The sequence below is a fragment of the Copadichromis virginalis genome, linkage group LG19, assembly GCF_057382275.1.
Source record: "Copadichromis virginalis isolate Kocher_CV1m ecotype Utaka linkage group LG19, C_Virginalis_male_GT1.1, whole genome shotgun sequence".
NCBI lineage: Eukaryota > Metazoa > Chordata > Actinopteri > Cichliformes > Cichlidae > Copadichromis > Copadichromis virginalis.
Genome location: NC_140636.1, coordinates 28,766,955 through 28,791,687, shown reverse-complemented (window position 1 = coordinate 28,791,687; position 24,733 = coordinate 28,766,955). Strand labels below are relative to the sequence as shown.

Here is a 24,733-nt window from a genome sequence, read left to right as displayed (position 1 = left end):
CACACACACACATTCTGTCAGTAAAGGTTTTATATTTATCTGTTATTTAATTTTCGTGCACTGTGTCAGGGATTTCGTTATGCTTGAATCTTGAAACTATTTATTTTGCAATATCGTGTGTTTGCCATTAGCTATGGGTCGATGTAAAAAGTAAACAGACAGGTCCTCGCCAGCAGTGCCTGACAGCTGTCCCATTTCTGGCATTTTCACTGCTCGGCATTCCAGCTGTCTGATGTCATCGCTCTGAAAACCTGCATGTATCCTTCCGCTCCAGAGGAACTACAATAGATTTTAAACAGTTTGCTTATGAAAATACACCTAACCAGCTAGCTTGTATAAATGTTTAGTTGAGTTGGTGTTGATTTCAGTGTAGTCCAGGAATGTATTGAAGGCTGATCAAACAAACGCCAAAGCAATAGCGCCGCGGATGAAGACCGAAACACTTGTTGCTCTTCTAATCCCAGGAAGCGAAACACGCTTGGAACTTGGAGTGAACACTTGGACCAAAAGGCATGTGGGCTCTGTTAGTTTGGATCCAGAACAAACTACAGACAAACAAACTGCCTGTTAATCTAATATCCAGTAAGCAGCATCCATTGACTTTGGTGGTGGAATCCCTAAGGACTGACCAATAGTTGGACTACCAAATTGCATCTGGTGGCTAACGGTAACGTTGATGTTTTTTTCCCCAAAAAAATATTTACCGGGGGCGACGTCAGCTTCCCAAGGGTGTCGTCTATTTGCTGGAAGTTAGCGGGCTAGCGTAAACGCTAATTCCAAGCCAGTTGTAGTGAATGTAATGGATTTTCTTAAAGTGACTTAAAAGCAGCTAGATAATACCAAATATGTAGACCAAGCGTTTAATTGTAGCAGTAAAGAAAGTCCAATTGTAACTATCAATAATTTGAAATATAATGGATGCATGGTTTATGATTTTGAAGTGCCTGCTTCTTATAGAATCGGTCGCACTTGTTGGTGTTTGGATCAGACTATTCGCCGGAAAGTGATTACTGTAGCCATAGGCGTAGTAAAAATGACCATTGTAGTTAGCAGTAAGTGCACAGGTCAGAGGGGATATCCGTAGGATTTGCCCTTTCTGCTGTGCCCAGATTGTTAAACAACTCAAGAGGTGGAGGAATTGTAACGTTACTGAGACCCAATTGCTGTCAAAATGAAGCATTAAGGGGATTACTTTACGGTAATCCCCGTGTTAGTCTAGTCTTTAAGGGTAAGTATCGTAATATATTCTTTAGTGATGAGTAAGGCCACGCTGTTAAAGCTAGATTTGGTTGTGGGTTTTGGATGCTCATCTGATTTGATTTTTCCGTCTGACTTTTCAGACCTGTGTGCTGATGATGACCCCCCTGACTTGTTACATTATCACAACTTTGTGGACATCAAGGAGAATACTTCCTCTGGCCTGAGTGGAGACCCCCTCTCCACTGTTTAAGACGCCTGAAACATGCCCTTGCCGTTTGGCTTAAAACTCAAAAGGACTCGAAGGTATACTGTTTCAAGCAAGAGCTGTCTTGTCACACGGATTCAGCTTCTCAATGGAGAGTTTGTTGAGTTTACACTCTCAGTGGAGAGCACTGGACAGGAATGTTTGGAGGCAGTAGCCCAGAGACTCGAGTTAAGAGAGGTATGTAGGTGTTTTTCACGCAATACAAGTGCTGATTGTTCTCTCTTATGTGGACTCTTTAAGACCTGCCATCTCAGCAACAAAGTATTTTTGTGACCATTGTCTGCTGGTCACATTCTTACTTGAAACTAGTAAGCAGAACAACAGAAACTATGATAACCAGTTTGTCATTGTCTACTCATATAATGTCATTTCCCATAATATTTCCCAAGATGTAATGACTCAATCATTTCCCAGTTAAATGCTTTACATACACATATATGTAACTCACGTTGAGAAACATGAAAGATAATGTACTGAGGTTCATGTCCAAGTCTGGCATTTATTTAGCATGTTTGGTTAGTGATGCTAATGCAAGGCCTCCACCTTCATTTACTTTATGTCACATTGTTTGCTTTTTTAGTGTTAGTAGAGTTACTAGGCGAATCATGTGGTGAACTAGTCAGTCTGTTAAACTACAAAAAGCACAATTCACTGTTGCATTTCAACCATGGATGTATCTGGGTTAGTAGGTCCTTTATTTTGAATATAACTTTTTAGTATTGCTATAAAAACAAATTTCTGTAATGTTTACACAGTGCTTACTCATAGACAGCAGCTATTGTCCAGTGTAAAATGCCAGTAAACACATTTCTAGTTGTTTTTTCCAGCTGCTCTCTTACCAGTGTTCATTGTGGGATATTCGGATAGAGAGGGCAGCACAATCTAGAGAAGTCTTCGATTTTAGATTTATTTTAGATGATACATAACAGCTACATAAAAAGAACCAGACAATTCGTATTAATGTTCCTATTTTTTTGAGAAAATTTCATTTCACTGATGACGTTAAATTAAAACAGAAGAACCTCGTGTCTCTAGTCTTATTTCTATATAGATAAGTTTTTAAGCTCCTCTGTCTGTTTTCATATTGGTAATTATATAATTTAGCCTTTCTAGTTAATCTAAGTTTCCTAAGTGGGATGATATAAGCGTTTCATTATTTTGTAAATTTATCTTGCTGTGCTTATAACAAAAATGGCAATCTTTCCATTGAGTAGTTTTCATAAATGATTTTTAGCCAGTCTTCAAATTGTACTCACGTTTTACTGGATTTATTTCCCCATCATAAAGTAGTACTGCCATTAAGCATTTGCCTTCATTCGTTGTTCTATGCTGTGACCCACATATACACTGTGAAAGTGTCAAATGGAAATGTGTTCTTAAATACAGTTTCTAAACATTTGTGGATATCATGCCAACATTGCCAGAATTTCAGACATTGCAACTTTGGATTTTAAGGTCTGTGTTATATTTATAAACAGGAGAAGACGAGCAGATTTACATTGGCACTGAGCTCTTAAGCGGTAACCTATTGGTCTAGTCTTTAATATGTAATATAAGTCTAAATGTGCCTGCCTGGATTACAGTTTACCCTAGAATGGTTAATGTTTAATCTGTCCTCTTGCATTTTTTTTTAATTTTTTTTTGGCTTGTTAGATAACATACTTTAGCCTGTGGTACTTAAACAAGCAGAACCAGCAGAGATGGATTGACTTGGAGAAGCCACTGAAGAAGCAGCTGGACAAGTATGGGCTGGAGCCCACCGTTTACTTTGGAGTCGTGTTTTACATACCCAGTGTCACCCAACTGCAACAGGAGATCACAAGGTGATCAGTGGCAGGAAGTGTCTTTACAAAGCCACTGCTCTTTTTTTCTCTTTTACTGTTTGTCGCTCAAGACTACTGGCAAGAAAGACCTTAGAGAATTTTAGACAAAATTTAGTGCCGCCACATCAAGTATTAAAAAGTTGTACTGACTATCAGCTACAGTAGTTAAAACACTCTTACTTGATTGTACAGTTTTTTTGTTTTATTTATTGATTTGGCCATTAAACATTGAGTGTTAATTTATCTGGTGCTGTATGCTAGATGTTTTGTAATTAATGATGTTATATCTGAAACATGAAGATAGTTCTTGTTTTGTTTGCCAGTCTTCTGCTCCTAACAGTTGCTTCCTCTCTCTACAGATATCAGTATTACCTGCAACTGAAGAAAGATGTTTTAGAGGGCAGGATATCGTGCTCACTCGAACAAGCTATACGTTTGGCCAGCCTGGCAGTGCAAGGTATTGTGGATGTATTATACTAGCCTGATGGCAGAATTTGTAGTTTGGTAAGTCCTGTGTTCCTTCTTGCCCTCACAGATGGCACAACGTGTTCAGTGTGGTGTCACGTCTTCTGGTGCAAGCTGCTCTGTGTTGTTTCAGTTGTGCACATTGCAGGGTTTTTTTGACCCGGTACAGTGCTGCTGATACTGCAGCCAGGAAGAAGACATGAGTATGTGTTCATGTCAGTTTTCACTACCAGTTTAATGATGGATGTGTCATTACAGAAGCATAGAAGTTACAGCATCAGCACTGGTACAAGACTGCTCCTCCTGTACCAGGAAGAAAAAAAGCAAGAGGACAGATTAAACATTAACCATGGTCCGCTTTAAGCTGTGGCGACGTTATTTTTGCGAGAAACACGACGAGTGCTGTGAATATAAAGGGGTCTCAAGTCTCAAGCAAAGAGATTGGAGTTGTACTGGAAATGAGTTTTCATCAATTATTTCTGAATAGAAGTCTAGTTTTCCACCTAAAGCACAGCTAAAAAACATTGAAATCAAGTTGCATACAAATTGTTGGGATTAATGGTACTTTTTTTTTTTTTTTTTAAATCTCAGCATCTTGTTTTAGAGGTTTGCTCCTCACAGTAGTTTGTCAGAAACCTCCGTTCAGCTGTTTAACGGATAGATTATAAGAACATTTTTACAATTTTTCTTTTATTTATATATATATATATATATATATATATATATTAAAAAAACACTGAAGAAGAACTCTACATCCTAAACATATCTATGAAACTGATCAACAGTGAGTGAATTTGAACACTCTTTGCTTGAGTTTGAGCTCCTGTAACGTTCGCTCAGCTGGAAGAATCTCAGACAGTGCTGGCAGAGTTATATCAGGCGCTGCAGCTTACTTGCCTGGGTGTTACAGCATAGCTGTGCTGCTGAGATCACTTACTGCTGCAGCCATATTCAAATGCCTGACTAACATTCAATGTTTAGAAAAGCACACTGAATCTTCTTGCAGTTGCCCTTCATATTTAGTCTGTGCTTTGTTTGCAATGAAAACTTGTGCAGTGTGCCGCGAGTAAAGCTGTTTTGTGTAACGTGCAGCAGAGTTGGGAATGGAGGACAGTTGTAGCCTTTAAGCACAGCTGATGTCTGGGGAAAAAAAGAAAAAGAAAAGCTGTTAATGTTGCCAGAAGGAAGCCTGAGGCTGTAACAGTTTAGGACCTCTACGTTATCAGACGCTGGCGGGCTAACAAACAAACATCTCCCCTTCTAAATTTAGTCCATCATGTCATCATACACTACAGCTTTCCAGAAGGCATTACAGCGTTCTGCAAGTCCTGAATGTCTATTTTGAATTGTACTGCAAGCGGAAATAGACATAGGATTTATTGAGAGAGCCTTGGAGTCTGCTTTGCTACAAATGTCTGTACTTTATGCTCTATTGTTTCTTCTTGCCCACAGCTGACTTTGGAGACTTTAATCGATATGATTCCCAGGAATTCCTTCAGAAGTTTGAACTGTTCCCCATTGTAAGCATTCTCCACTTGTTCTCCATTAAACTCAGATGTTCTTTTGTGTGGATTGGATCAAACACGTTTCTCTCGCTCTGTCTTTGCAGGACTGGATTCAGGATGAGCGAGTGCTGGAAGAGGCCATTCAGAAAGTGGCTCTTCTTTATCAGTCCTTCAAGTAAGCCAGATTTCGAAGTATCAGTCTACCCGGTCACACAAATGGCGAGCAGAGGAAACACACTGGCTCTGATTTGGTCTGTTTGGAGATTGGGGCTTTTGGTTCTTGGTCGTCTCTATTCTGAGTAGAATGTATAATGTAAATGTTTAAGGCAAATAACGCATTTGGTTGATTTTTGTAACAACGGTAAACACAGTTAATTTAACAAACTGTCATTCATCAGATTTTAATGACTATCTTTACCTCATGAGATAAAAAAAAAAAGTAAACAAATTGTTAATAAAGCTGTGTCACTTCTACTTATAATGTCATTAACTTTTTAGTATCTCCTAGGAAACATGAGGTGATGAAAGTTTCAGAGGACAACAAACTGTTTTACACTCGAAGCCTTTCTGTTGATCCTTGACCATTTTACAAACTAGGGTTCCCTAAATATCTGACTGAGGATGCACAATAAGGGGCTAAATGTTGTTTCTCCTAACAACAAAGCTGTTGTTAGGAGAAAAATACCTTTTAGTAGTGGTACAGAGGTGAGAGGTTGGGCACTGTCGCCACACGGCAAGAAGATCCTGCGTTTGAATCCACTGGGTTGCATGTTCTTCCTATACCTGTGGCTACAATGGCTTCCTCCCACAGTCCAAAGATGTACAGGTTAGATTAACTTAAGCGTGAGTGGTCATCAGTCTCCGTGTGTGTCCAGAGTGTGCCTGGCCTCATGCTTCATGACAGCTGGGATTGGCTCCAACCCCACCGTCACACAGAATTGGAGCAAATGCACAAGCAAATACATATAAAGTCTGTTTCGATTAATACACATCTCTTCTGATTAATATGTTTATATGATCACAGTACTGTTATCATTTTCTTGATATTTTTTAAAAATCTTTTCAGGGGTTTGCCAGTTCCAGAGGCAGAGATGTTGTACATGCAGGAGGTTGAGAAAATGGAGGGCTATGGCCAAGAAACCTTTCAAGCCAAGGTAGGTCTGTGAAAGCCACTGGATCATCACTGGATCCTTTAACAAGTATGACACTGGCTTACAAAATTCTCCTTTGGTCATACCAGGACAATACAGGTGCAGATGTTACCCTGGGTTCCTGCCTTGACGGCATCTTTGTCAAGCACAAAAGCGAGCGTCCGCTTGTTTTATACAGGTGAGCCTAGGAAAAATGATTGCAATTATACCTAAAGAACTGAAATCTGATTTACTTCTAAGAATGGGGGGGGGGAAAGTGTGACGGCCACACAACTCAATCTGGAAGACAGAGTTTTGTGGCACAGCTTACTTACAAGCTATTCTTGGTTAAGGTTGTCTCCTTAATGTTCTCCAGCCTTGAATATGGCTCAGGAGGTAGTGGGTCAAGTAGACTGTGATAGCTGATGAGGATGTTTGGGAATGTTATCTGTCAGTTTTGTAAGTATGTGAACATTAAAGTATTTAGCTATGTACCAGTATGAGTTCTAGATGGCTTTTGATTGACTCCCACATATGCATGTTTTTAAAGCAACCATGTCTGTAAAAACGCCCTGAGGTTTTGTGACCACCATGACATCATGTGTTGTTTTTTTTTCCTTTCTTCCCCCCTCCTTTCTTCCTCTGTGCCGCTGTGCTTTAATTGGCTGTGTAGGTGGCATGATATTAACAACATGAGTCACAACAGGTCTTTCTTTGCCCTGGAGCTAGCCAACAGAGAAGAGAGTGTTCAGTATCAGACCGTGAGTAACTGCAGTGTCTTTTCCATCCCTAGTGACATTGCTGTCTGTTATTGGATTTTGATAATTTGGAGATGGCCTTCATCATTAACCTTAGCATAGTGTGTATGTGGGGCCATGAAATCACACTGGCATTCCCAGGATTGCCTTTATTTGTCCATAACTAAGCAAATACTAGTCTGTACCACATGTTTAGCCATCTAATTTTTGTTTTTCTTTCTCATGTGTAGGAAGACATGGAAACCTCCAAATATGTGTGCCGGATGTGTCTGGCCAGGCTCAAGTTTTATAAGATTAACATGAGTAGCCTGTGAGTGTTTTTTCTCTCCACCCGTCTACCCCAAGCTGTCTCTTTGTTCATCGTTGTCTCATGCATGGGTGTCATCTTTGGTGTAGTCTCATGTCTGTACTCCTTTCCTCCTCTCTCTTCAGAGAGGAGTGTGACCCCCTGCCTTCTGAGGGCTCCCAGAAGTCCCTTCTCTTTCTATCCTTTCCTCGTTTTCCAATGCTCTCTCGTCCCTCTCTGCCTTCTAATAAGGGGTGAGGAACACAGTCAGCCAACGCCTACAGTATGCCTGCCAGACAAGTGCCATTATTCATTCCTTTCAGCTGCTTACCCAACAGTGCCACCACAAATACGCTTCCTGCATATTTGAAATGGGCCTTGGGTTTTGAACCACACAGTGATTCTTAATTTAAGTGAAATACATTTTTAGATTTGAGTTACTACTTAAAGCCAGTACACAGGGTTGCACATTTTATTGACTTTTAGATGAATTTCAGCATCTGTGAATCTAAAAGTAATGTAACTGAACTGCGTTGGGTTGAATCAAGGGACTATTAAGAGTGTCAGAACTCTATACGTGTTGAGTAATGAGTCAGATACATTCATGAGACGAAGAGCTTAGTCACGTTCTTTCACTTCTGTGTTGCATATTTTCAAGTCTAAAACAAGGTTAGACTGCATTTTATTTGGGCAGTGCGTTGTTGTTAAGACAAAATCTAACTTCTGCTAAACTGTCTTTAACAATTGGTAAATGAAAAGTGAATGTAAAATCAAAACATGACTCATCAAGCATGTACACTGGTGTGCTGGAGATGAATAGCACGACATGTTTTATGGACTTAACCTGGTCTGCACCTTTCCAGGTGTGCCATATCAGTGTCCAAGAACAACATCAAGTATTGCAAAACACTTTTTTTGTAACAGCAGTAGTGGGTAAGTTCATCTTTGCTGACTCACGTTTTGTTTTGGGTTTTTTTTTTCCTCTGCTAGCCAACCCCAGCCCACAGTTGTCAACCCAGTCAGACGGAGATCCTCTACTAGGGTATCTCTGGTAATGCCCACACTCACTTAAAACACACAGATTTAAAAAGTTGCATCTTTGCTTTATTAAAAAAACAAACAAAGAAAATGTATTTAATGTGGGGGGAAGGAAAATACATACAGCTTACAACATAATGGTCTTGTAAAACAGTAGTTTATTTTGAAACGCGTCCTTAAGAAAAATAATTCTGCATTTGTTTTTAATTGAAAAGTTGACAAATTTTTGCACTCTTTCTCATGGGTATTGTTATAATGAATAATCATTGTTTAGAAGCAGTGTTTGATTCTTTGCTCCTTGGCAGCGTTTGGCTCATATTAGCACTGATTAAATCCCTTTATTCCTTTTTTCTTTTTTGATTTCCAGCCAAAGCCGCAGACCTACATGATGCCCCCTCCACAAATGCACTACAATGGCCATTTCACAGAGCCTTACACATCATCACAAGGTAAACTCTTCTTCTTGTCTTTTTTGTTTTGGTTACGTCTAAATGCTTAAACTGTTCTTTAGTTATAATGGAATTTTCTCACTTGCTCATAGACAACCTGTACATGAACAGTCAGAACGGTTTCTACTACCACTCTCAGACCAGCCTGGACTGCTCTCCTCTAGAATACAGTAGTGGAGGACGTTTACGTAATGGCAGTGTGTACAGTGCCCACAGTACCAGCTCCCTAACCAATCCCCAGCACTACCTTCAGCCTTCACCCATGTCCTCCAACCCCTCTATTACAAGCGACATAACCAGACCAGACTACGTCCCCTCTCACCGGCACAGCGCTCTCATCCCACCTTCTTACCGTGCCACTCCTGATTATGAGACAGTGATGCGTCAGAAGAACCGAGGTGCAGGGGGAGGAATGGTTTTGTCTCAAGAGCACAGGCAAAGCCACTCTATGAGGAACCTAAATATTGGAAACTCCTATGCCTACAGTAGACCAGATCCTCTAGTTTACAGCCAGCCAGAAATCAGGGGGGAGCATGGCGGGGCAGCTCAGCACCACCACTATCTCTTGCATTTGGGCTCCAGCTTCCACAGCCCTTCTCCATACCCCTACCCTACAGAGAGGCGATCTGTGGTGGGGGCAGTAAGTGTCCCAGAGCTCACAAATGTCCAGTTACAACAGGCACAAGAGTATCCAGCCCCCAACATCATGAAGACACACGTGTACCGATCACCTCCACCTTACCCATACGCTCATCCTAGACCAGCTAACAGCACACCTGATCTGTCACGTCACCTGTACGTCAGCAGCAGCAATCCAGACCTGATTATAACAAGGCGTGTGCACCACTCAGTCCAGACCTTTCAGGAGGACAGCCTGCCCGTTGCACACTCTTTGCAAGAGGTCTCAGAGCCTCTTTACAGCGGACCTCCACAAAGGCAGCAGTACCATGCTCAGAAACGTAACTCCATTGAAATTGCTGGGTTGGCGCAAAGTTTTGAGGGGATAAGGGTCAAAGAGCGCACGGCGTCTTCTTCAGCAGCTGAAATGGCCACACCTCCTCCAGTGCTGCATGGCGGGCGCTCTCAGGGATCCCAGCTCAATGTGTTTTTGGAACAAAAAAATCCAGAAGACATTGAAGACATTAAGGAAGATGTGCAGTACGGACATAAAAAGTCCCTTTCAGACGCCACCATGCTAGTTCACAGTAGCGGAGAAGAAGAGGACTTTGAGGATGACAGTGGACGTCACACACCACTTTCTCAGGAGGCATTAGTTCCCGAGCAGCCGCCACAGCAGCATCACAGTCTGACATCTCTCTCTTCCCTGACACCTCAGCAGCAGCAGACTCCGACAGAGCCTCCTCCTGCATATCCCATAGGCTCCTCTCTTGACCCCTCTATAACCGGCACCTTAACCTATAAGGTTCATACCCTGATCCATGAACGTGAGCCACTGTACCTAGTATCAGAGTTACAGCAGCCCAGGATTATGCCTTCGGTTTCAGAGGGAGACTTGAGTGGTCAGGAGAAGCCGAGGCCCAAGAAAGACTTCAAGAAGAGGCCTGTGTCTGATGTTCCTCCTGGGAAGAAAGCAGTAGAAGGTTTACCTCCTGCGGTGAGTCTTGTTTCCAAATTTCCCCCGTTGTTCAGAGTATTTTAATAATATGCTGTTTCTTTTTTGATTTTTTTTTTTTTTTTTTTTTTTTTTTAACTGGGAGTTCTCCCAACCAGTCCACATGTGTTTTGTGGACTTGGAGACTGCGTCCTTTGTAGTATCCTGTGGGGATGCGTCATGAGTATGGACTGACTGCCCTGTTACTACAAGCCATTTGAACACTATAACTGTTGCAGGAGCTTGGAGCCAGCAAATAAGTCAGACTCGTTCTCAATGCATGTAGGACTCCGCCAGGGCTGCCCTGGTCACAGATTCTGTTTATAATTTTTATACAGAACTTCTAGGTTTAGCCAAGTGGCAGAAAGCTTCCACTTTGATGGCCTCAGGATTTCACCTCTGCATTTGGCAGCTGATATGGTCCCACTGACTTCATCAGGTGGTGGCCTCCAGGTCACAATGGAGCCGAGGACAAAGTGGCAGGAATGAGAATCAGTCTGGAGAAATTACATCTCTCAGCTGGCTTGGGAACGTCTTGCTACTCCCTCACATTAGCTGGTGAGAGGGATGGATGAATGGACCTGCATTAACTATAATACATCAATGTATTTCTTTACAGTAGGAGCATAGTACGGTAGTGCTTTAATAAAAAAGTTGGAAAAGCACTCTTCCTGGGCTTTTCTTTTTTTGGCCATCGTTCCAGACCAATTTTCTTCTCACTCCACCTCGCTCCAAATTAGCTCTTTTGGTGCCTATCCGGTTGTTCAGTGATGACGCGACGACTCCTACTTCCGGGTCTAAAGTAGTCTGCATTTAATATGGCTTTTGTGTTGTTAACATGTTTAATGTTTTGTATTTTCTTCTATTTGATCTCAAAAAGCTCCTAAAACAGTCAGTGATCACTGTTGACCTCCCTCGGCTTTTATTACCGCTAATCATTTATTTAAGCTCAGTTTTTAAAACCTTAGGATGTAACTACAGCCCAGCCCATGCAGCAGTATATGAATGACTAACCTCGTATTGTGGATAGATTATCTCAGTTGTTCTCCTGGCTGAAGTTTGGTCCTTTTACAGCATCCTGCCATGCAATTACATTTGTTCCTGACCACCGAGAACACTCACGTTAACTTTTATCGAGTGGAAAAAAAAAGTTAGCTTGTTTATATTATGCTAACATAGCTGTTTCGCTAGCGGTCACATAGCACATCATTATATACCAGCTAGCCCAACTTCAGTAACCCTACAAACGTCACTGCTGTTTAGTTTTCTGTCTTCATTTATGTTGGAAGTGATAGCAGAGCTGTACGTTTTAATTTGTTTCCAAAACCCCGCAGTCAGGACATGCTATATTGTATTTAGATAGAAGCTAGCGAGCTAACTCCCTGCTAACTTCTAACTCCGTTAAATGTCAAAGGAGCTTGCAAAGAAAAGCGTCTGGACTTCTTTAAGTTGCTTGAAGACGTTTCACCTCTCATCCGAGAAGCTTCTTCAGTTCTAAGGTCAAATGGTGGGGAGTCCCAGATTTAAACCCAGTGGGAGTTTTCCCCCAAAGAGGGACCAAAGGACCCCCTGATGATCCTCTAATCACATGAGCCAAGGTGTGAACACGGGTGTGGGTCCCAATCAGCCAGGGTTTCGGGTGAGCTCATTGTGAAACCTGGCCCCACCTTATCATGCGAATTCCTGAGGTCAGCTGGCCCAGGATGTGAGTGGGCGTTTTAAGGCGTCTGGGAAGGGATCTCAAAACTGGATTATAGATGGCAGAGAGTTGGTGTCGTAAACCCTCGCCTCTGTTCAAAGATGGTCGCTCACAGTGGACATAGATGGCTTCTTTCACTCCTCTTTCAAACCATCTGTCCTCTCTGTCCAAAATGTGAACATTGGCATCCTCGAAAGAGTGTCCTTTGTCCTTAAGATGCAGATGGACTGCTGAGTCTTGTCCTGTGGAGGTGGCTCTTCTGTGTTGTGCCATGTGCTTGTGAAGTGGCTGTTTGGTCTCTCCAATGTAGAGGTCTGAGCATTCCTCGCTGCACTGTACAGCATACACCACATTGTTAAGTTTGTGTTTTGGCGTTTTGTCTTTCGGGTGAACCAGTTTCTGTCTGAGCGTGTTGCTGGGTCTGAAATACACCGGGATGTCATGCTTGGAGAAAACTCTCCTGAGTTTCTCTGATACACCGGCTACATAGGGGATGACAATGTTGTTGCGTCTGTCCTTCTTATCCTCCCTCGCTGGTGTCTGGTCTTCTTTTCTGTGCCTCTTTGCTGACTTTAAGAACGCCCATTTAGGATAGCCGCACGTTTTGAGTGCTTCCTTTACATGTGTGTGTTCCTTCTTTTTTCCTTCAGGCTTAGAGGGAACATGTTCTGCCCGGTGGTGTAGGGTCCTAATTACTCCAAGTTTGTGTTCCAAAGGGTGATGGGAGTCGAAGAGGAGGTACTGGTCCGTGTGTGTGGGCTTCCGGTAAACTTCGATGTTGAGTTTGCCGTTCTCTTCAATGTGCACGGCGCAGTCCAGGAAAGGCAAACAGTTGTCCTTTGTGTCTTCCCTGGTGAACTTGATGTTTTTATCCACAGCGTTAATGTGCGCAGTGAAGGATTCCACTTCTTGTGTCTTGATTTTGACCCAAGTGTCGTCCACATATCTGTACCAGTGGCTGGGTACTTCTTTGCAAGCTCCTTTGACTACGATGACCTGGATGACTGAGAACCTTCACAGACATATTTCCGTTAAATGTCATAAATTCCGTTTTCATGGATGCCTTGATGCCAAACTCAATTGTTACACCTGGTAGAGCAGAACGCTGATCATTTTATTAAAGATGAAAGACTTTAGACAGTTTTTCAACTCTCAGTAATGCCATAGTGATCGTTTGATATATGGACCTGCAGCGGAGTTTAGACCCAGACACGGCTAGTGACGTCAGACTGAACAACCGGATAGCCTTAAAAGTATTGAAGCTGAAGCCACATATCTTTCAGCAAAAGGAGCGGCCAATGGGAGTACAGCACATGTATATGACCTGATTGATAGAAAAGACGTGAATTAAACATTCCAACTTTTTTTTTTTAAACAGAGCCCTAATTACAGTAGTTGTTTGGAACTAACCCAAATGTTGATTTTGTCAGCAAACAAGAGAGTTATAAAAAAATAAAATAAATTTAATGCAGAGAAACGGCTTGGGAAATAGCTTGTAAGAGGTGGCTGGTTTAAAAATTAAACAGATCCCAGCTAATGGGTTGTGTTTGTGTCCCCATTTTATACTCTTCCCATAGTTTTATTGGGAACTCAACTGCATTAAAACACAGCAAATAGGAGCACAGAGCAGGAGAGAAACAAACATCTAACGGGCCGCGGGGAAAACAAGCCAGCTGAGTTTGGCTTGTTCTGAAGCATGAAAGGCGACATGAAAACCAGTGACCCAACCCAGTCCTTGTTTATTGGATTCAGATCGGTTTTAAAGTTTCCACAATTTCTGATTATCCCTCAGGGTTATAATTACGACATAGCTCTGGCCTGTGGGAGTACAATCGGAGCTAATGTAATGTTAGCCACAAGTATTTCACTGTTGTTGTGGTGACATTGCCCTCAAAAAAATCAAAGTAATCTGCTGGGTCTTCAGTGCCTCAGATGGCAGAATCGCATAAAGATACTTGTGTTCGCACTTACAACAAAGAACAGAGCATTTGCTCATAGCTCAGACATTTTAGAGCTCGCAGAGCATCTTTTGCAAGAAGATAATAATGGCAGGCTGCAAGGCTGCTGCCTGAGGTTGGAAGGTGTGTCTGGATAGCCATAATTGTATAGCTGTGACACACAGCCTTATATAAGCCCTGATGGCATGTTTACAGGCAAAGTTCCTGAATATGGGCTGTGTGCATTTCTTTGTATCAAGTGTTTTTGGTATTTAAATAGCTCCTAGACCCACTTGATGATCAACAAAGACATGGTAATATCATTTTCTACAATATGCAGTTATTTTAGGTTTATTTGTTATTTATTTTAGACATTTAATTTTGTTGTGTATTGCTTCATTTTTAACAACATTGTCATAATTTCACAATGATGTACAAATTACTAACAAGAAAACTATTTTTTACGTGACACTAGCTTGGTTTGTCTGAGACGAGGGTTGTTGTCTTTTGGGGTTTTTTTCCTGTGTTGGTGTTCCTATAATAATTACCTACACATAAAACTGGTTTTACTGTATACCTAATGACTTGTTACTGTCGCTAAGCACACTATGTATTTATGGTGAATACATTCGAAAGCAAAGTGGTTTGGAGTCGTGCAGTTGCAGCAGACTGTAATGTAAGACTGTAATGACATTGAAGACGCAGTCACCTGTGCTTATTAACAATAATCACCAATAAGGGAAAAACATACAAGATTTTCTTTCTTGAATCGTCAGTGTTATTGCCAGTAGTACAAGCCTAAGTCTGTTTCTGTTTTGGCCGGTTGCTGCACTGTTAATGTCAGAAAACAAAAACTGCTTTCTCTGTAACCTGATGCCTCTGCCCTACATCAACATCACATGAGTCCAGATCCTGAAAGAATTAGAAGAAGTTTCAGTGGCCAGCATGTAATGACGCAAACGTATTTGAGAAGAATGCGGTCGGTCTACCTTGGTAAACCAGATAGGTGACATTCCTCTAGCGAGGCTGCATTGTCCCCGCCTCTTGTCCGTCTGTTCTCTGGGGTTCGCTGTCATTCTCACTTCTTCTCTGTCACCACTTTAACGTCTTTCTAGGGCATGAAAAAAGGAGCCAAGTCAGAGGTGAAGAAGATGGGCCCTCTGAAAGTTGCCCACCTCAATGGCCTGTCCATATCCAGGCAGCCAGTCCACAGCGAGATTAAGGATGAGCCTGAACGAGCCTCGAATGATGAAAGGGTATGGCATCTAAAAATGTTTGAATTCGTGAGTGATTTTCTGTGTGAATGGGATGTGTTTGAACTTCGTTTAGACTCTTGGAGGACTTTTTATGGAGAGGGTACGTGTTCTTGTTCAGAGCTTTGAAACACAACTGAACTCGTAAGGATTGCTAATCTTTATGGTTGTTGCGCTAACAGTGAAAGTAAACCCAAAAAGTTGGGACACTAAATAAATGCGGAATGATTTGCATATCCCATAAACCCATATTTTATTCACAATGGTACATAGAAAACATCAAATGAGAAAAAGAAAATGTTTTGAATTTGATGGCAGCAATGCGAGTCAAAAAGGCAGGGACAGGGGCATCTCCTCTTCTTCAAAAACAGTCTGTAAGTGTCTGAAGAACTGAGGAGACCAGCTGCTGGACTTTTGGGAGACGAATGTTGTCTTTTATCTTCTAGCTGCTGAACAGGTCTTCTCTGTCATATTTTTCATTGATGCTGTGATGTCAGATGTTTTTAGTTGGTGAAATATCTGGACTTACAGGCAGGCTAGATCAGCTCCTTCTACCACGAAGCCAGGCTACTGTAAAAGATGCAGTATGCATATGCCTTTCAGCATTCATGCTGGCTTTCTAGAAATATTCAAGATGCCATTTTTATAGGCACTAATGCAGCTACTTGTCATCAACAAGCATGTCTGGAGGACATGATGTGAAAAATAGACTTTGCATTTCCAATTAGTCTGTGAAAAGGAGCTTTGTCCCAGAACAGACAGTGGTGGTTGTGGATTATGATTACATATCACTTCTTTGAATTTGTGGGAGACACGGTGAACTCTGTTCAGGCAAAAATTTCTGGATGTGTTCCTGAGCCCATGCAGCACCACACGAGTGTAACCGCAGATTAGACATCCAGTATTGATTTTACAGTCATTGTTGTGACCTGTTTGTTAAAAGAATGCATTTTCTCAGTTTAAGCATTTGATATATTTTCACTTCCATGCAAAATATCTTCTTTGACAGCATTGTCCATGACAGTGACATATTTTCCGTTTGCATTTGTCAGTGCGAAGTGTTGGAGCAGCACATGGAGAAGGGTGAAGTGTTGAAGGAGTACGAGAGCATCCCAAAACGTCCGAGAGGGGAGTACACGATCGCCCAGCTGCCAGAAAGCGGAGACAGAAACCGCTTCCAAGACGTCCTGCCTTATGACGATACCCGAGTGGAGCTGGTTCCCACTAAAGAGAACAACACGGGCTACATCAATGCATCACACATTAGAGTAAGTTGTTTTGGGGATGTATGTACATACATTTGCAAACCAGATAACTAGAAATACTGTGCAAATAGATTTCTGCGACTCTTAAATTTCAGTCGTGCTTAATGGTTTGTGGTAAGGCAGCGTGTTAGTCACCTTTACTTCCTCTTTCTGGAGTTTCAGGCATGACAACATAACATCTTCCATAGATGAATAATATTTTCTGCTGTACTGGCTCTCCCTCTTTAAAAGAAATGACTGAGAATGCTCCTTATGTCTTATTTCTCATTAGATGACAGTAGGTGGGCAGGAGTGGAATTACATTGCCTCGCAGGGTCCCATGTCGCACACATGTCAGGATTTCTGGCAGATGGTGTGGGAACAGGGTGTCTCCATCATTGCCATGGTCACTGCCGAAGAGGTACGTTGATTTAATTTTAAACCCTTTCATATTTTTTTCCCTCCTTGTCTCTATGCGCACTTACATATGCGCATCATCTCCTTTGTTCAGGAGAGCGGTCGAGAAAAGAGCTTTAGATACTGGCCCCGACTTGGCTCCCGGCACAACACAGTGACGTACGGGCGCTTCAAGATCACCACGCGGTTCCGCACAGAGTCCGGCTGCTACGCCACCACTGGGCTAAAGATCAAACACCTCCTGACGCAACAAGAGAGGACTGTCTGGCACCTGCAGTATACAGACTGGCCTGACCACGGCTGTCCCGAGGACTTCAAAGGCTTCCTCAGTGAGTGGATCAGTATCAGTTTATAATCAGATCTTTACCTTTTTGAGCCTAATAACCTCTGCTACATTCAGGTTTCCAGAAATGTAGTTAAATATAAAGTTTGCGTTCTCATCTTTCTCCAGCCTACTTGGAGGAGATCCAGTCTGTGAGAAGACACACAAATAGCATCAGTGACCCAAAGAACTCCAACCAGCCTGTGCTGGTGCACTGCAGCGCAGGAGTGGGTCGGACTGGAGTTGTCATCCTGTCTGAGATCATGATAGCGTGTCTAGAGCACAATGAGGTAATTTTCTTACCCTAATGAAGGTTTTTTTTGTTTTGTTTGGTTTTTTTAAGTGATTTTTTTTGGGGGGGTTTCTGTGTATTATCTTTGTATTATCAAAAATGAATATTTTCTCTTTCAGCCATTGGATGTTCCCAAGCACCTGTTGGCGCTACGCAATCAGAGGATGCTGATGGTTCAGACCTTGTCCCAGTACACCTTCGTGTACAGGGTCCTCATCCAGTACCTCCGCAACTCCCGGCTGATCTGACCACGGGCATCAGCACAGATGATTGCAGTGGATTTTGCTCCACAGTTGTGCCAAACTGCAGTGATGCAGATGTTTGAATCTGTTCTGAAAGGTGGCTGCTTACATTCTGTTCTGGCCGTGTATTAGAGCCGGCAAGCCGGGAGGTGCCGATTGTTGAGATGTGCAAGACGCTGTGCCACATGAAGGGGCACAAAGACTTGTGACCTGTCTCTAAACAGTATTATATATTATTTCTTACATATATTGGCTACTTTATAAAGCCCAGCACTTTCAGAGTACCATGCTGTACATAAAGAACCAATATTAAGCTGCATTAAATTCTTTTAGATATCTATCAAAAATCATTGGTTGATTTTTAACTTGCCTAAGAACACTTTTATTGTCAGTATGTTTTGAATTGCTGTTGCTTTATTAATTCCGATAATGAAGGATTTATTTTTTTTAAGTTTGGAAAAGCTTGGAAAATGTGTTTGATATGAAATCCATGGATTTAAACTTTATTTAGTGACCTCTGCTGGTGCAGACAGAAGGATGACAATTCATGCAATAAACACAGATATGGCTGTGTGATTTAGTGTAGTCATCTGTATTATTAATAGTACTTTTTTTTTTTTTAAAGACGCCATACCTGCCCAATATTTGTTTACTGAACCAATACACCTGCTGAAAGAGGCATGGGAAGTAATGGTGAAAAAAGAAAACACACACTGGACTGATCAAAGTAGAAATTTGCTGCATGGGTTTAAAAAGCTAAAATAAATGCTGGGTTTGGAGTAAAATTGGAAAATCTTTTTTTTTAATACATTCGTCTGTTTTTATCTTAAACTGAAGATGAAGTGTTACGTTTCTGCGCTGTAATGCTGGCGGGCCTCCGTAGCTTGGTAAAATATGAAGGAGTGCAGTGATGCCTTCAGAAACACGAGGGTTGATATCATGACAGCAGCGTTTTTGTTTTAATGAAAGGCAAAAAAACAAGGAGGTGGTGTTGCAACAGTGTTACCATAAGAGTGCATGCAGTGTGTTGAGTTTTGCATCACCTCTGTTGGCCATGGCCATGGTGCTCGGTTTGAAGTGCAAACTTGTATGGATGGTGTATCTCTAGTTTCAGTATTCTGGCTGCCACACTTGTCCTGACTCCAATGAGAAATGTCACTCTGTAGATACACTTCCTGCTTCCACAAATGGCTGCCAGACTGTTAATGAACACTTGTGCAGTCATATTAAACCAGAGTTGGATTTAGCTGCTCTGCTGCAGCTGTGAGTTGCATCCAGATCCATTTTTTTCCCTGTGCAGAACAACATTGTTCTGGATGCCAAAGTAATACTAGTTTTACTGACCTGATGTTTGGGGGATTTTTTGCATCAAAGGAACATGTTACTCAACAGGAGGGGGTGAAATGTTGCTGAGATTTATTAAGTGGAACTTTTTTGGGGGGTGGGGGATGACCATAATTTCCTTCTGATTGTTTGGTTCTGGCAGAAAGACGGAGTCTTAGTTTGGAGACTGAAAATATGATGTAAGCGTTTTGTCCATGTACAGGTTGTTCATAATGTACACAATGTAAAAGTCTGCTTTGATGAATATTGGTTGTTGTACAAACTGTATCTATTGAACTGAACTTGGTATGCCATTGGACAAAAACAAAAAAAGTGTAAAAATTATTTTCAGCCAAGAATAAAAACTTGGAAATAAATTGTCGTCTGTAGCTTCAATTTATGTGAGTCCAGGCTGCCACCTTGTGGTAGAAATGTGCTATACCACTTCTGCTGTTTTTTAATCATTTCAATACAACATGATTGTAGAATTGAAAGAGGTTTATTAATTAAAAACAACAAGAAAAGGCTTCTCACCATTATATAAATAACTATTACAGGATCCTGGAAGGGGAAAAATAAAAACAGTCTCCTGTGCTTAAAGGGGCATACTGAAGTATCAATCAATGGAACTACAGTGTAGTTGTCCTCATTGTAATCAGGTTATTCAGATAGCAGTGGTTTCAGTCATCAGAGTCCATGCAGCATAGGGAGCTATTCATTTATAAAGGTCACATTTAAAATGCAGTCATTTTAAAAATCCTTCAATCCATCTGCCTCTTAATATTCCAGATGTGCAAATTTACAGTAATATGCACAAGAGGCACGACATTACATTTTGTTCTGAAGCATGGATATGGTATATGTGCTGAGCAATGTTAGAGATACAGGCTGTGTCCAACTACTGCAACACTAAATACTTAACACCTGAACGCTGCAGAATGTGTTTTTGTTTTTGTAGTATATAAAAGGATCTCAGCTGGATTTATCATTTAAAGTCACTTTGCCAGTGTTTAGAATGCAGTCTTCATTTGGAGTGTAACTGCAATATTATGGCCACAGTGTTTGTGTTTGCCACTTTTGTATGAGTGAAAACTCATGTACTGAGTGCTACTTTCACTTTAAAAACACTGATGACAATAGTGAGGGGGGGGGGAACGATGAGCACAGATAAAGGCTTAAGGTTTTCCACCCAATACTGACAACCATCCATCAGCTTTTCATCCATAAAAACCAAACAAACAGTTGAGGTCATGTGAAAAACTACGTCTAGTGTCGCAAGAAAACAAAAACAACAACAAAACCCAGCAAAGGACAATGAGTGGAAGCTAATACTAGTACCGTCCTCGCTTCCCTCCGTGCCCACTGTGTCCTCCGTAATCTCCGTGTCTGCCGTGTCCTCCTTGATTCCACCCACCTCCTCTCCAACCACCTCCACCCCCTCCTCTTCCTCCTCCTCCTCCCCATCCACCTCCACCACCTCGTCCTCCTTGTCCCCAGGCTCCTCCACCTCGTCCCCCACCACCGCCGCCACGTCCTCCCCAGCCACCACCTCCGCCATCTTGTCTTTTCTGCCAGGGGGGCATCTCAGGAGGCGGGGCTTCGATCTCTGAGGGACGTCCTCCTCGATCTGGTACTCTTCCCATCAAGATCTGCAAAGACAGGTTAAACAGAACGTCTATGAAGAAAACGTCCAAATCGGCCCGACTATTCTGACCGTGGGAAACGTTTGCTGCACCTTGTTGACGGCACAAGCGGTCTTCTCCCTGCTCGAGCCGCTGCTGGTCTTCACCACATTGCAGAGATCTTCTCTGGCAGCCAGCAGCGCCGCTATGTCCACAAAGGACTGAGGCCTCAGAGAGTGTCTCTTAGGCTGGTAGGCTCCTGCCATGCTGTCCACCTTCACCTAAAACACAACACAACTATCTGAATGCTTCCCGCTATTCGCCAAATAACCACAAAACATTCTTCAAACAAGCAGACGTTAGTTTGAAGTGTGACTGTAAACATACCTTGGCTCTGTCTGACCACCCAAATGACTGAACAGTGACGTCGAGCCGTTTGATCAGCATCCTGCGGCGACATTCGTACTCAGACGATAGAGTTGCGTTGATGCTTTGTAATTTTTCCTGCAAGCATTAAAAAGAGACCTGTAACAACAATACAACCAGATACATACACAGTACAGTGTAGCTACTAGCCGATCATATACATACCCACTGTTCACTACCGAGTGATTTCTTCAGCACTGGGTTTCCAACAGAGGCACCAGGAAGGGTTTTAAGCAAGTTTTCAACCTGTTAAACAAACAACAACAACAAAACGATCAAAGAGAGACAGTGATGTAAAAATACAATGATTAATGTATCACACACAACAATTTCCTCCTAACTTGCTATCTCAAGTATTGACAGCTAATGAAGCAATGCAGGAAGAAAATGTGTCGATGTCTGTCTGTGCCACCTAATAATAATGAGCAGAGAGTGCTACACATTTAAATTACACAGCCAAGAGGTTTTTTTTATGTGTTACTCTGATTATTTTGGAATGGGTGGGACGGTAGTTGCCTCACAGCAAGAAGGTCCTGGGTTCGACCACACCATCTCCCCAAGGCCTTTCTATGTGGAGTTTGCATGTTCTCACTGTGTCCGAGTGGGTTCTTATCTACAGCTTATAGAATACTTTTTTTAAGATTGCATCATGCCTTGTGTTAAAGAAGGAGGAGCAGATCTTTGTTCATTTTCTTTTTTTGTTTGATCGTTTTGCAATTACCGTAAAAGAATTGCGCACACTGCTACTACTATACATACATTTTGATCAGTAAATTGAGCCTTATTCTTGCTCATCCTAACTGAAATCACGTGCAGTTTAAACAGCCTCACCTTATTTTGAAGTTGAGAGAAAACTCCTGCGGCCTCCTGTCCCTTTGGCACAGGTAGTTTCAGAGTTTCACAGATTGCTGTGAGCTCCTGGTTCACTGGACTCTGGCCTTGTTTATCAGAGACTTGCCTGCTTCTCACAATCTGGGCGGCCTGAAGCTCAGAGCTTAAAAACACTGAAAAACAGACACAAAAATCTAATCTTCCTACTTACTTACAGTTTACAGCCCACAGAGTGGATTACACAGAATGATACATACAGACAAACTTGAGATGGTCTTTTGTTTTCTGCCCAGTGCCCTTGAGAATCCCTGAAACTTCACAGGGGCAGTGCAGCTCCCTCAGCAGACCACTCATCTCCAGCTGGAGGCTGTCCATATCGTCTTGGAGGAGAAGAGCAAACAAAACAGATGTGAGCGCAAAGATTAGACACTGTTTTTTAGATCAGATTAAGGTGAGAATGGATGCTGCTCACCTGGGCCTGAGGTGATGCTCTCCTCCAGGTCACACAGGGGCTTTAACCTGGCTGACAGCCACTTGCAGAGATCCACATATTCAAGCGACTGCAGGCCTCCTTCCGCGGCTCTGAGCAGCGCCTTCTCCTCAAGCAGAGGGCCGTCATAGCTACGGACCAGCACACACCACCAAAAGTCAAACACATCCAGGAGTTAGACGGGGGTCTTGGCTGCTTTATTTTGATTGAAAACACGCCGCAGGATGTGGAAGCTAAACAGTTATGCTAGCAGTGACTTCGCTTACCCAAGCTGCTCTAACGAGTCCAAAATGTCACACTCCATCGCTGAAGCCGCGAGCTGTTTCACGCGCGTGTATCAACTAAAAACATGACAGCACAGGGGGCTTTAGCATCCATTCATTCCGTTATCGTGGATATCCGCCTCCACTGTGGTCCGACCAAGACAATGACCCGGAATGAAACGGGCGGATTTCAGAACTACGTTCCGCAACTTTGGTTCCGCCTAGGTTCCGCCAGTTTTAGCAAAACTGTAAGTAAAGCGTGTCTATTAAAACAATAAACTTTGTGCATTGATGTCGGAAAATAGATGACAAATACAAATGCTAACATCTAATCAGCCAATTATATGGCAGCAGCTCATTTAGGCATTTAGACCTATGACCAAATTTCGCATCAGAATGGAAGAGAAAGGTCAATTAAGGGACTTTGAACCCATGTCTAGAGTTTACAGGGAATGGTCCGAAAAGATTGTAGCTATAGATAAATGGCTCCAATCTTAACCTGGGGGTTGTCTTGTTTGTTTTCTTGTTCTTTCTTTTTTTTCACAAAAATTGGTTCTTTTATGTGCGTGTAACCTTTAAGTTTAGCTCGAATCTGTACTTTTGTGTGTAAAGCTCTATGTCCAGGCCCGGATGCAGGGGAAATGGACGAGACTGGTTCGACCCACCATCCAGTTCTTCCTGGTGTCGTTCTGTATGTGGGATACACGCGCGTCTCTGACTACAAACACCACCCGGGCGACGTCCTGGTGGGACTGCTGCAGGGCCCTCTCATCGCTGTGCTCACAATGAGTGCATTTCTGAGTCACTTTTATTGATGTTTATTATTAAAGCTGAGGATATTTATCCAATTATATAAGGTGAACACTTAAATCCTCTATTTTAAAGTGTAGATAAACATATGAAAGCATCTATAATGGGGCCATCAGCATCAGAACTGAACTGTCAGCCGACTGGTATGATGAAAGTGATGACGGCTGGATGCACCAAAGGAAGCAGCCAACATCATGGAGGCAGTGTGATGCTCTAGGGAATGTTCTGCTGGGAAACTTTGTCCTGACTTCCATGTGGGTGCTACCCCCCACCTAATGTTCTAGACCACTAACAACCACTTATGACAACTGCTTTTCCTGATAGTGGAAACCTTATTCTGCAGGATAATGATGAGTCCGTAATCCTATCAACATCACTGTTAATTATACTACTGCCCATCTAAGTGAGAATAATTCTTTTTAAATCTTAGCAAGTTCTAAAGATTTAAAAAAAAAAAGAAAAAAAAAAATCAGGAATCTTTTTGAAGACAACACGATGTTAAAAGGCCCTCTATATAGACAGAAAATTCTGCCTTCATGGCTTCTGAGAAACAGCTCACATTTCTATTGCATACCATTACCGGCAGACGTTGCTGTGAATTTTGTAAGAATTTAGCACATTGGATCTCTCAGCTGTTGATAAAGTCTTTTCTGCAGCGTCCTTTGCAACCACTGGCATCGACTCAAAGTAGAACAGCTGCTACTCTGTATCGAAAAGAGCCAGTTAACGTGGTTCAGACATCTGATTAGGATGCCTCCTGGCCATGTCCCATTGGGAGGAGATCCAGGACATGCTTGAGAGATTATATCTTTCAACTTGCTTGGGAATGCTTCAGTGTCCTCCTGGAAGACTTGGGGAAGATGTCTGCAGAGAGTGAGGTCTGGACATTTCTGCTTTGACTGCTGACCCATCAACACTGCCCCAGATAAGTGACAGAAGACAGATGAATCGATGGCTAGATGGGTTTTGGGCTTGAACTAGTTCTACATTTTGTGGTCCCACCTCACAACGTATAGAACCTAAAGGATCTG

The 24,733-nt window shown here is 42.2% G+C and overlaps 2 protein-coding genes across 3 annotated transcripts; one reads left to right on the top strand and one right to left on the bottom strand.

Annotated features, from left to right (window-relative positions):
- Positions 1–373: 373 nt before the first annotated feature.
- On the top strand, positions 374–18,275 carry ptpn21 (protein tyrosine phosphatase non-receptor type 21). 2 transcript variants are annotated; one of them, XM_085440566.1, is made up of 20 exons: positions 374–667; positions 1,341–1,642; positions 3,119–3,288; positions 3,648–3,745; positions 5,206–5,273; positions 5,363–5,433; positions 6,325–6,412; positions 6,499–6,587; positions 7,062–7,149; positions 7,377–7,456; positions 7,579–7,686; positions 8,423–8,483; positions 8,838–8,919; positions 9,012–10,534; positions 15,283–15,423; positions 16,473–16,688; positions 16,957–17,085; positions 17,176–17,410; positions 17,533–17,693; positions 17,815–18,275. In XM_085440566.1, exons 2-20 carry the CDS (start codon positions 1,463–1,465, stop codon positions 17,941–17,943), a joined length of 3,717 nt encoding a protein of 1,238 aa, XP_085296692.1. In that variant the 5' UTR covers positions 374–667; positions 1,341–1,462; the 3' UTR covers positions 17,944–18,275. The 2 variants fall into 2 exon arrangements, with proteins under 2 accessions (XP_085296692.1, XP_085296693.1); XM_085440567.1 differs by lacking the exon at positions 7,579–7,686 and having other exon boundaries at positions 375–667.
- A 1,460-nt stretch (positions 18,276–19,735) lies between these two features.
- On the bottom strand, positions 19,736–23,057 carry tslig3b (tRNA splicing ligase complex subunit 3B). The gene is made up of 8 exons (XM_085440568.1): positions 22,896–23,057; positions 22,612–22,760; positions 22,397–22,519; positions 22,140–22,312; positions 21,474–21,554; positions 21,270–21,386; positions 20,996–21,163; positions 19,736–20,909 (listed from the first exon to the last, which is right to left on the bottom strand). The coding sequence occupies exons 1-8, from the start codon at positions 22,931–22,933 to the stop codon at positions 20,592–20,594; spliced, it is 1,167 nt and encodes a 388-aa protein (XP_085296694.1). The 5' UTR covers positions 22,934–23,057; the 3' UTR covers positions 19,736–20,591.
- Between the last annotated feature and the right edge of the window lie 1,676 nt (positions 23,058–24,733).

Excerpts from the sequence above, each read along its gene's own strand:
- ptpn21 (XM_085440566.1), top strand. The coding sequence starts at position 1,463 with ATGCCCTTGCCGTTTGGCTTAAAACTCAAAAGGACTCGAAGGTATACT. Across the intron at positions 10,535-15,282 it reads TAGAAGGTTTACCTCCTGCG|GGCATGAAAAAAGGAGCCAA; the intron begins GTGAGTCTTGTT and ends ACGTCTTTCTAG. Across the intron at positions 17,411-17,532 it reads GGACTTCAAAGGCTTCCTCA|CCTACTTGGAGGAGATCCAG; the intron begins GTGAGTGGATCA and ends ATCTTTCTCCAG.
- tslig3b (XM_085440568.1), bottom strand. The coding sequence starts at position 22,933 with ATGGAGTGTGACATTTTGGACTCGTTAGAGCAGCTTGG. Across the intron at positions 21,555-22,139 it reads TCTCTCAACTTCAAAATAAG|GTTGAAAACTTGCTTAAAAC; the intron begins GTGAGGCTGTTT and ends TTTGTTTAACAG. Across the intron at positions 21,387-21,473 it reads CACTCGGTAGTGAACAGTGG|GAAAAATTACAAAGCATCAA; the intron begins GTATGTATATGA and ends TAATGCTTGCAG.